The 11,663-nt window shown below is 52.1% G+C and overlaps 1 protein-coding gene across 1 annotated transcript; it reads left to right on the top strand.

Annotated features, from left to right (window-relative positions):
• The first annotated feature begins 1,532 nt into the window (after positions 1 to 1,532).
• Positions 1,533 to 6,447, top strand: PDZK1IP1 (PDZK1 interacting protein 1). The gene is made up of 4 exons (XM_006879646.1): positions 1,533 to 1,599; positions 3,928 to 4,036; positions 5,801 to 5,896; positions 6,375 to 6,447. Exons 1-4 carry the CDS (start codon positions 1,533 to 1,535, stop codon positions 6,445 to 6,447), a joined length of 345 nt encoding a protein of 114 aa, XP_006879708.1.
• The last annotated feature ends 5,216 nt before the right edge of the window (positions 6,448 to 11,663 follow it).

Below are 11,663 nucleotides of genomic sequence, written 5' to 3'. Positions count from 1 at the left end.
GCCAAGCACAGTTCTCTCATTCAATCTGAGACAGCTCATCTTGATGGGGGCTTCCCTCTCACATACATGAGCACATACACATATAGCAAGCAAGGAGGAGGCTTGACCTCTCTGTGTTCCCACTGGAAGACCCATCCTGAATAGATGCCCAGGGGATCATGTGAATAGCAATTGGTGACTTCGTGGTGGGAAGGCTGTGGAGGGGGCATCCTGATTTGTCCTTGAGCTTCTGGAGGCTCTCCACCTCTGAGACTTTGTCCCTAAGCTGCTTGGCAGTCCTCCCAGCATCTCTGGGTTAACCTAGGTGTGGGGGCTCAGCCTGACTTTTGGCCTCAGGCATCCTCAGGTACCAACCTGGTCATCCTCAGTCCCTGAGCTGGAGGGCCTCATGGGCTCTTAATGTTGCTTGGGGACTTTTGTTTCTTCTGAAGAGTCTGACTCTAGGGACTTCCATTTGGGGTTAGTGAGACTTCCCCAAGGCTGCTCCTAACTAGGTAGATTGGGGTGTCAGAGATTCTGAGCCACTGGAAGTGTCTGTTCTTCCCCTCAGCCTGGGGTACCAGCAACAGAGCTGGGCTCCCCCCTTTTCTACTCTCTGATGAGTGGTGTTGGAACAAAGGGTTCAACCTTGCAGTGTGAAGACCTCTGACTGAGCCCTGATCTTGCCGGAGGGAAGTCCTTCCTGGGGACTTTCTGGAGGATAGCACATACTGCCTCTTAAGACCACATTTGGGGTCAAGTGGAAGAGTTGAAGTAGGCTCAGGCAGCGAGGTGGGGTAGCGGCTTGGTCCAGGCCTTGGATGCCTGGGTCTTTCGAACCCTCTCTGATGGTCAGCATGGCAAAGGGGGGATTTTTGGATCTACTGTGATGGGCTAAGGGGACATAGAAGAGACAGGGATTGTATCCAGGACTGGGGTCCTAGGATCTGACTTGGTTGAGCAGGGACAGGTGATGTGGAGAACAGGAATCAGGCCTGGCCCTGGGAAGGTGGGCAGTCTTGAGCCTCCTCTGGACCTTTGGGTTTCCCACATGCTTCCTGAGCCAGATGGCACATTGCTTCACTCTACCAGCAGCCTTCCATAAGCCCCACCTGCCACTGGGCTCATTCACAATAGGAGGAACAATGTGTCACTTCTTTCCCCAGAGCCCAGGCTGACTTCCAAGAATGGAGGAGCTCAGGTAGAAACTCCGGGCCTATAGGTGAGGCTGGGACTCTCCCCACATCTTCCTGGTCTGCAGACTCACCTCCATAGCTAGTCTCTGAAAGGCGACTTTGAGTGCCAGCCTGAATAAGCTGGGCACCAGCCAGGGGAGGGCAGGCCCCTAGCAGCTCATTACTGTGGGAGGGAGGGCAGGTTCTCTGCTTCCTCCGCCCTCCTTCACTTTATTCCTTACTGGCTTCTGTCCTCCAGGGCCAGACAGAGCCCTGCTGCGAAAAAGCAGAAAGGACAGAGTCACGGATCAGATCGTGGCAACAGAAGCAAGCCCTGACACAGCAGCTGGACAGAAGGCCCAGGAGCCCCCTGCAGCCATGTCGGCTCTCAGCCTGCTCATTCTGGGTCTGCTCACTGCGGTGCCACCCGTCAGCTGTCAGCAAGGTAGCACAGATCAGGGTCAGCCCTGGTGGAGGCGGGTGGTGAGGAGAAGGCTGTGCCGGGGCGGGAGCTGGTAGCTCAGAAGTCCCTGGGGTGGTCTTTTGGGGGTGACACCTACAGTTTGAGGTGAGGAAGGAGGAGCAGGGACTGAGATAACAGGGAGAAAAGCTCCGATTGCAGAGCTCCATTTCTGTTTGAGAATCAGGGCAGCAGAGAAAATATTGGGCTTGGGATTTAGGGAAGGAATAAGGTTGGGAACCAAGCCCTAAGAGTGGGAGTTGCCCTACAGATGGTTGGAACCTGAGGACAGGAGTCAGGAGTTATGAGGATGTGGAAGTGAGGTCGCAAACAGGGTCCACGCAGCCCTTGAAAGCCAGGTTTGCTGGGGGGAGGAGGCAATGGAGTGAGAGACTGTTGAAGGTTTTGACCTAAGTCTTTGTCATTCCAGATTCCTGGCTTGGGTGGGGCCAGTGCCCTGGTGCAGCCTCTGTTCTGCACCTTAGCTCTTCATTCAGCTCAACCTTGCTTTGCTGTGAGGCCATGAGCAAATCACTGCCTCTCTCTGAGATGCAAGTTTACTTACCACTAAAATGAGCACACTAAACGCCACCCTGCTCACCTCTCACGCCTGCCACCCAGTCAGTGGTGGGGAAGGGCTCTGCACACACTGAGCCGAACACCACACCCTGAAGTCTGGCATCTGCTCTGCTCGCTCTGTCACTGTAGCCAGACAGTGGCTGAGGACTCAGTAGGAGGGACTTGGGTCCAGAGAGGCTTGTAAAGGTGCTTCCAGAGCACCCTCTCCTTTTCTCAGGTGTCCTGAGCTCTCATGATTATTTGCTTCCAGGTCTTGGAAGCCCTTTGGGAAGCTGAAGCCAGGGAAGTTGAGGGATGTGTGCTGGCCACACAGCAGGGCAAGGCAGGGCAGGACCTAGGTCACCTTTCTCTTGCTTCAGGCTCTTCCCTTATTTTCATATGCCTCATCAGATGCCTCAAGGAAGGAGGAGCCAGGGACTCAGGTGTGTCTGCAGGAGGTTGGCTCTAGGGTCTGGAGGAAGCAGGGAGAGGCACTCCCTTACTTCTAATCCTTGAGCAGGGTGACGTGAGGAAACATGATTCTATGCCTTTTTTTTTTTTTTTTGATTCTATGCCTTTTTTTGTTTGGGGAAACAGTAAATCCAAAATACTGCTTTTGTCAAAATATGAGATTTGGGCAACCACATTCACTATATGTTACGATAGTGCTGGAGTCAGGCAGGCTCTGACTTTGGTCACAGGAAGTGTCCAGACTCTCCTCAGCCTACTGCCTGTGAGGTCTTTGTCACAGCAAGAGAGCTTTAGGGTAGACTCAAGGAAGGACTTGTGAGCAGGAATGAGGCAGACTAAGGTTTTTCATGCCAAGACTGAGCCTCCAAAATGTGGACTCCAATGGTTCGTCCTTGGTTGGACCTCTGGCTGCAGCACGTTTCCCCTCAGGCTCAAGGGGCACCGTGATGAAGATCTGTTGGGTTGTCAGTGGGCAGCAGGAGGAGACTCCTGGAAAATCTTGAGGCTCTGAGGTGGTGTTGAGGACCAAGGCTCAAAAAAGGCAAGAAGAGGCAAGACAAGATTTTATTTCTTCTCTGGTCCTCGGGTAGCCAGCAGGGGGAGCCAGCAGGGGCTCAGCTTTTGAAACTCCCTTCATGTCCAGACCCCCTGCCCCCACCGACACCTAGAGGGCAGCTTTGTGTCCCTGTCTTCCCTCTTCAAATCTCCAAGGATGTCTCGTCAGCACCTCTCTCTGGACATTTCTGGCACCCCTAACTGAGGAGCCCTGCCTGACCAACGCTCCCGCACTCTCCCCAGCACCAGAGGGACCTGGTTACAGAACAGGATCTTCCAGATTGGGCAGCCCCTCAGTCTGCTGGTAGCAGGGAAGAGGAGGGGAGCCACTCTGGGCTGGAAGACTGGAGGTTTCTGTCCAGAGCTGCCCTTTGGCCTTGGGGCCTGAGAGCTGCTAGAGAGGCCCCCTGCATGTGACCGAGGTAGTGTGGAGAAAGAGACGTGGGCTGCCTGGGTCTCAGGAAGAGTCCCGACTTGTCCCCTTCTCTAGCACTTCATCCTTCCAAGTGTGGTTTTCTTTCTGAAACTCTATTGGTCACCCTCTTAGGCTCAGTGGGGAGGGGGTAGTCAGATGTTACTCATTCATTCATCCTCACTCTGCCCTCCCCAAATGCCTCCTGTGGTCCTGGAGACATGCTGCTGATTCCTTCCATCCTAGGGGCCTGGGCCCCCTACTACTCTGTTGTTCCTTGTTGCGGCCCACTACAGCCCACCATCTCCCCTTTCCAGGCCTGGGAAAACTGAAGCCCTGGATGCAGGGTCTCATTGCTGTGGCTGTGTTCCTGGTCCTTGTTGCAATTGCCTTTGCTGTCAACCGCTTCTGGTGCCAGGAAGAACCGTGAGTGCTACCTGAGGGTCTTGGGTCTGGATGGTCCCCTAGCAGGTAGGGCTGGCCCCAGAGTCAGCTCCAGTCACAGTGGGAAGGATCTTAGAAATCCTGGAATCTGTCCTCTGTGTGGAAGGGAAACTGAGCCCAGGTTTGCAGGACCAGTTGGTGATAGCTTGTGTGAAAGCTCAGATTCACTGGTTCCCAGAGCTGGCCCAGAAGAGGCTCTGTGGGAGAATGAGCTTTGGGGAAATAGCTTTGCTTCCTTGAATCTCAATGTTCCTATCTGGATAGTGGGATTAACCTCTGGAAAGGAAGATCTCACCTTCTTTAGAGTCATTTACTGCGCATTTTGCTCAGGGTACAGTGAGGTGATGGGACAGACACACCCCTGGCCTCACAGGCTCTCAGACTGGCAAGGCAGAAGGACATGAAGGCAGTCACTATTGCAGCTAAAGATAAAGGGCCTGACCTGACTGCTGGTCAGAGAAGACTGCTCTGAAGGATGCGGAGTCAGTCCTAGGAGAGGGCTGGCGTGGAATGTTGCAGTCCCTGGGTGCTGAGTGAGCGTGGTTTTAGCGCTACAGATGTGCAAAGGGAGAGAAGGCAGAGGTGGGACTGAAATCAAACTCCTTGTGCTCAGCCATTCCGCAAATCCTCTGACTGTGCTTGTCCAGAGCGGCATCTTTCCAACTCTCACAGAAGCCAGCGTGGCTGGCTTAGAGAAACTCAAGCATTTCAGATGACCAGGGTGGGGGTGGAGGGTGGAAAGTGGAGTTATGGGAAAGGCCAGAGATGAGGCAGGTGATGGGGCAGAGCCCAGGTCAACCAGCAGCTGATACGGCTGTTCTCTAAACTTTGAACTTTATCCTTAGAGCAAGAAGAATCCACGGAAAAGAGTTTAAGCCATTTCAGGATGAGATGTGGATACAGTGGAGCTACTCTGGGTGTCACGTGTCACGGGGCAGATGGATGGGAGGGGCCAGTTTGCAGGTGGGAAGACCAGGAAGGAGGCTGTGTTATGAGGCCAGGAGAGAAACTAGACTGCCAAGGTGGAGGTGGCAGAGTGGGTGAAGAGAAAAGGGACAGGTCTAGGATGCTCTGGACCTTGGTGGGTGGAGACCACAGAGAGCAGGAGAGAAGGATGAGTAGGGTGACAGCCAGGTTTCTGCTGGGGGTTGGGGGATAGATGTTTACTGAGACAGAACACAAGAGAAGGAGCAGATCTGGGGGCAAGAATGAGATCCCTGTGGAGTGGCCAGGGAATGTAAGGGCCACTGGTGAACTTCGTGGGGTAGTGAGGCAGAGACCACACTGCAGTGAACTTAAACTTGTGTATGAGGTGAGGAAAAGGCTTCCTTTCTCCACTGACGAGGCTACTGACGAGGCTCTGCCTTCAGAGGTCACTGGCCCATTGGCTCCTATTGGCTCAGGAAAGTCCTGAAGAACCCTGGGGCCAAGAGAGAGGCTGCTACATCTGATGGGGGCTGAGCGGAGACCAGAATGGAAACAGAGGGAGTCAGGGAGAGGGCTAGAGAGGCAGTGGAGTCAGGATAAAGTTTTTGCAAATCTGAGCCATCCCCAAGGAGTCCCCACAAAGGAGCAAGGGAGAGTGTGAAGTTCCAGGGCAGCTGGGCTGAAATCAGGCGTTTGACAGTGTTCTGGCTGGGGAAAGCCGACTCTCTGAAAGGAAAACTTCTGCCTGTTGGAGGTCTGAGGGTTGGGGAAGGGAGGAAGGTGGAAGGCCAAGAATTCTATTGATGTCTCTATGCACAGGGAGCCTGTGAACATGGTCATGATGGGTGGAAACAAGGCAGAGGAGGTCCTGGTAGGGACAGATGGAAGGTACTCCTCCATGGCGGCGGGCTTCAGGTGAGGAATGGGTATGGGGCTGACTGCTCTGTACTTCTAGGTGCTTCTGATGGGGAGAGGGTTTGAAAGGGTGGAGGGGTCATGATGGGGAAGGGCTCAGTGAGGTAGGGGCTGATGAGGCAATGGGGCTTAGTGAGGACGACAGAACTCCACAGAAAGATGAAGTATCAGTGTGGGAGACAAGAGGAAACTCAATGGAGGAAGTAATATCAGTGAAGAGGGAGGAGACTGCATGGGGAAAGGGCTCAGGGTGGGGAGGAAGGGTGAAAAAAGAGGCTTAGAGGGAGGTGGGGTTCAGGAAGGGGGTGTAGAGAGGATTCTACTCTCTCAGAAGCATTTAACCAGATGTGGTCAGGAGAATTCCCTTCTGGGGATTAAATATTTATTCTAGAAAACACTGACCACTCAAGTGTAGGTTAGTGCTGGAGGATGGGATGGAAGGGTGATGACTCCACTAGTCCCTGCCATCCTCTTTCAGGTCCACTGAGTATGAAAACGCCTATGAGAACATCTCTGTGGAGGAGGGCAATGTCCGGAGCACTCCCATGTGATCCCGGGATCTGTAATCCTGGGACCTGATTCCAGGCCTGAGGCTCCCAGGCTTGTATGGCCTATGTCTCCCCACCACCTTCTCTGTGCAGAAATCTACAGTAAGGGCTGGTTCCATCTTCAATCCTCATGCCAGCCCTGCCCTTCCTGAATTTTAGCATCAGATTGTGTACAGGTGGAGGCTTGGCTGTGGCCCTGGGGTCTCTTAGGGAGACTCTCACCAGATTCACAAAGCCTTCCATGAGAACAGTCATTCCAGCATTTCCCAACCTGCCTAAAACCTCCTCCCCCTAACTGTGGAAATGACCCTTATTTCTGTGAAATAAAGACTTTTGTACAACTGGAGCAGAAGTTCCTAAGGTTAAGAAATAGACCCTCAGACTGTCAGTGAGGCCAGGCTTTGCTTTGAATCTGAAAATTATTTTCTGATCCACTGCATTACCAGATTACCCAGGTAATCCCTGCAATCACAGGGCAGCTATGGCAGGAGGGGGCCAGGCTGGGAGATAGGCAAAAGCCTATGTCCAGGGTGAGTATTCTCGAGTGTCCGTCTCGTCTCACATGGGAGTACACAAGTGCCCACGAGTGGGAATGTTTGGTGTCTCATTTTTATGGGAGGGCTGGGGAGGCAGGGAGGCCAAGGGCAGGTGAGTCAATTCCTGACAGTAGGGTGGATTTTGTCCTGCCAGGCCAAATTCCTTCTTTGACTAGAGCAATCAGCAGAGTTTCCTGGCAGAAGGCAGACCTTGAAGTCAGCTCAAGAAGCACCCCAAAGTTCTTGTTCTTGGGCCGGAAAGGGGTGTTAGAGGCCTTGGGATCTCTCCAGGAGGCCTCTGAGGCCAGGAGCTCATCTCTGCTCCTTGCTCTATGAAGAACCCCTCTTTCTCTCGTAAGTCACCCAAACTACAAGTCTGACCTGTTGAGCCTTCTGGGTAGTCCTTCATTCTATAAGATCCCTCAGTGTGTCTGGCACTGCCTGGCATTGTGGGAGATTCCAGAGTAATTTTCTCCAGCTCTATCTCCCAGCCCCACAACCCTCTCGCTAGACCAAGAGAGGAGTCTTTAGGGCTTAATGAGCCCAGATATAAACCCTGGGATCTCTGTGGACCTGAGAGACCGTGACCCTGAGAAAGTCACTGTCTTCTCTGAGCCTCACTTTTCTCATCATGAAAGTTTTGGCTACTCGTGGGAGAGGCTTACCTCAAATCAGAATTCTCTCTTTTCACCTCACTGAAGTTTGGGGTGAAGGCTGCAGCAGAGGGAAGACCCTTGGGTAGGGAAAGCAGTCTTTGACCAACGACTGCCCCTGTTTTGCTGTGTGATCTCAAGCTAGTTCCCTTCCCTTTCTGGGCCTCACCTTAAATTATGCAGTATCTCTTGTGGTCCCCACTCTTAAGCTTTTGCTGTAATTATTTTCTGTAACTGATGCTTTCTCTCCACCCTTACTAGTTTAAACTCTGCATATTCCTTCTGTGTGTGTGTGTGTGTGTGTGTGAAGCTAGGGCTCCCCTTCCTCAGAAGTATACTTGGGACTAGAGAGTAGAGTCAGGTAGCCAGCTATGTCAGCTTGCATAACTGAAGAGACAGAGGCTCCTAGAAAGCCAGGTTGTTGCTATGGCACACCACCTATTTCTTCCTCATCTGGGTCTTTTGACTTCCTGGATCTGATGATACTCATTGTCTGAGGCCCATTTCTTTCTAGCCGTTACTGCTGGAGCTGAGTGGAGGTGTGTGGATGTACAATATGACCTCTTCCTACTCCATCTATGTGATCAGGCCTGGACTGACAGCCAACTCACCATCCACCTGCCTCCCTGCAGGAAGGTGAAGTCCAACCTCCTACACCTGAGGTTTTTCCAGGAGGGGCCTGCCTCTGCCCCTACTCACCGGTTCCTCGAAGCCTCCGGAGTCCTGCCCTGGGACTGGTCCCAGAACAATCTTGCGTCCTCTCCTGAAGCCTCCTTAGCCCCCTCCTCATGCGGATTCCCTCAATTTGGGCAAGGCCTGAACTGTGGGAAGCCTGGGGGTCCCAGCAGAGGCTGGGTTGGCCCTTTACCCCTGCTCCAGCCGCGTGCGCCTGCCCTGACAGGGGGCTGGGAGCATGGAGCTGCCAGCCCCAGAACCATCCCGAGACCCCCAATCCTTATCGTTGGCTCCCACCTGCCAGCCTGGCCAGATCAGGGAGGGAAAGGAGTCTGGGCCCGGGCCAGAGCGGCCGCTTAATGACCCTCCCGGGGCCTAATCTCAGACTGGCAGCCGCTGAGTGGAGCAGGCTCACTCCTGGTGGAGGCTGATAACGCAGCAGCTGGGCCCCCTACCATCTATCGGGGTCGCGCAGCCAGTCCCGAGGGGGGCGGAGCTCGGGGGACCCGGGAAAGGGAACTCCGGTTACCGGGTGGGGTGGGCGGCGGGTGGGGGGGGGAGGCGGGTGCTCCTCCCCGGCCTTGGGGGAGGGGAGGGAGTCTCTGCTCCTTGAGTGACAGACAAGGGGGCGGGACCCGGCTGGGCAGGGCAGGACCCCTAACAGTCAGTCTCTCCTTGCTGTTTGAACGCAGTGTTTTTGCAGCCTTTTCCACTGTCTATTTAGAGTCTCTCAGTCTGTTTCTCAGTCTCCTTCTCTGCTTGTCTCTAGGCTTCTTTGTTCTGTTTTCTCCCTTTCGCCTCCTTCCAAAGAAGCCTGATGCCCATGTCTTATCTCTCCTTGGGTCTCTTCTGTTTCCAGCTTATTTTCGCTGTTGCTCCCTCCCTAGTTCTCTCCAACCTCTCAAGCTGCCTTAATGCCTCTCCATGGTCGGGAAAGTCCCCGTCTCTTCCCTTTAGAGTATCACCTCTTGTGCAGAAACTATTTCCCGACTCTCCCTTCCATGAGTAATGGGGAATTGCTGCTCTGCCTTTCCAAGGCCGGGCCTGTAAGGCTGGTTTAGGGCTTCTTCCTTGCTCTTCCTGCTTTCTGAACCGACATTGCCTCCTTGCCTCCTCCTTCTTTTTCCTCCCCTCATGTGTGTGAATTTCACAGTTACGTTCTAGTAGTTGGTAGGGAGTTGCACGGCTATGAACCCTCAAACAGTACCTCTCTGGCTGTTCTAATTCACCAGCTGCTCTGCAGGAGAAAAATGGGCTAAAAATGAACGTGTGATTTACCGCCTCGGAAAACTAGCTGGAGGGTTACTTATGAGTCGCTTCTGTCTTGACAACAATGAGATGGAGGCTTTTTAGTTACTTTCTAAGTGTAACCAAACTCGATCATAGAAAATGTCCACCCAGGGTTGCACGGCTGAAGAGGAACTTGTAGTCAACTTGGTTTCCGAAAGTCTGACAGTTCTCTCATATCTCCAGAGTTTCACTTGTTTTAAGCCACAGTATTAAGTGGTCAAGATAAGTTTGGAGATTAATACCCTCATCCTCAGAGCGACAAGAGCAGAAATACTGTTTGCTTATTGTGCTTTAAGAAGCCAAAGAGATCGGTGTCCTCCTTCTCTAGCATGGGGTGGGGTTGGTGAGGGAGGCTGAGATCTGAGTCATAGACCTGCTTTGTCTTTTTGGGTCAACCTCACAGGGAGTCAGATGGTTTGAACAGTCAGAACATGCTTGAAGACCAGGGTAGGGAAGCAATTCTCTTCTTACTGCTCAGCTCAACTCACCCTGGCCTTGGTCCCTGTGTTGTCACAGTGGCCAAGGGCTTGAACTTGAGAAGCAGGCAGATACTGGTCAAATGCTGGCTCTGTGGGGTCACCTAGCCTTTCATCTGCCCTGTAAGTGAAGCTGGTTCTGTGTGTCTTTCCCACAGGGTTGTTGGGAAGTAACAGAGAGATAATGTCTATATTGTTATCACACCTGAGACTAGTCAATAATTCCTCTAAGGTTAGCTTATAGATCTCTTCTTCAATAAAGTTCTGCTGACACTACATCCATCCCAGAGTTAGGGACTTCCTCTGGGCAGCTATAGGCTCGTCACTTCCCTCAAGGTCTACAGCGTGTTGTGCTTCCTTCTCTCTGTCTGACCCCTGCCTCAGGTCTGAGAGCTTCTCGAGGGTAGAATCAGCGCTATGCTGCGCTGTATCACCAATATTAGGGCAGATCTGATCTCCCTTGGAGAAGGAACAAAAGGAGGGAAGAGACTCAAAGCCAGGACTAAAAGCCAGTCTTTTGTACAGCTGTACGTCCAGATTTCTCAACTCCACAAAGGTATATACACATACACGTATTTTTTTCTTTTCTATTCTAAGGTTCTGGGGTTAAGGATAAGCACTACTGGCCCCTCTGGCCTTCAGTTTCGGAGGCGGCTTTCCATCTGTCATAGCTTTGACTGCCACCTGGTGGCTACACACTCTATAGACAGGGCAGATGGAACAGTTTTTGAACTAGAGTCCATGTGCAGTTGCAACACTAACCCAAAGGTGGCGCTTTGCTAGCCTTTTCAAATCCACCAGCCGCTCCTTGCAGCTCCTAGACAAAAAGAAGGGCAGTCTCTTCCTATGTGATTTACAGCCTTGGAGACCTGCTGAAGTGTCGGTTATGAGCTGGTTAAGACACATGGCAATGGATTTGAGTTTTTAAGTTTGGATCAGAGCCTCAGGCAAAGCTCTTCCAAATTTTTGAACCCAGACACTGTTCTGTGGCCTGGCCCCAGGGACTCCTCAGATTGTACCAACATATCTACTCAATCTTTCCTCAGATCTCAGGGGTAATTGGGTCTTCAGTGTCCCCTTTTTACAATTCTGAGGTCAAACAGTGAATGTCATTGGACAATTGGTTGGGGCTAGAATTTTACACTCTTAGCCATTCCGGACCTTATGTCTCTTCCCTTAGAACTGGTTTAAGAACTCAGTGGTTTCAACACGGAGACATTATTCCAGAGAGTATAGAATGATATGATTTCTGGGATCTTGTGCCCTAGAGAAGGTCCCTGGGTGGTGCACATATTTTTCACTTTCTTACTAAAATAAACAACTACTAATATAAAAGGGAGCTGTGGTGAAAGATGGGTAATCTCTTCCCTTTTGATTTCCTGCCTCTGAAAACCCGCTGGAGGGTCAGTTATGATCAGGTTCCAACTCAACAGTACACAACACTAACATAAATGTTGGTAGTTCTCCCCCTTCCCAGTGGTACTTGGAAGAAAGATCTGGCAATCTGCTCCTATAAAGACAACATCTTTATAGTTTTCCAGTATCCTGGAAAAGCTACAACCAGGAGAAGATAACATAGATGAATGGGA

The sequence above is a fragment of the Elephantulus edwardii genome, unplaced genomic scaffold, assembly GCF_000299155.1.
Source record: "Elephantulus edwardii isolate Elephantulus edwardi_28Jun2011 unplaced genomic scaffold, EleEdw1.0 scaffold00005, whole genome shotgun sequence".
Lineage (NCBI taxonomy): Eukaryota > Metazoa > Chordata > Mammalia > Macroscelidea > Macroscelididae > Elephantulus > Elephantulus edwardii.
Note: the sequence above shows the minus strand (reverse complement) of the source record. Positions and strands in the feature narration are given on the sequence as shown.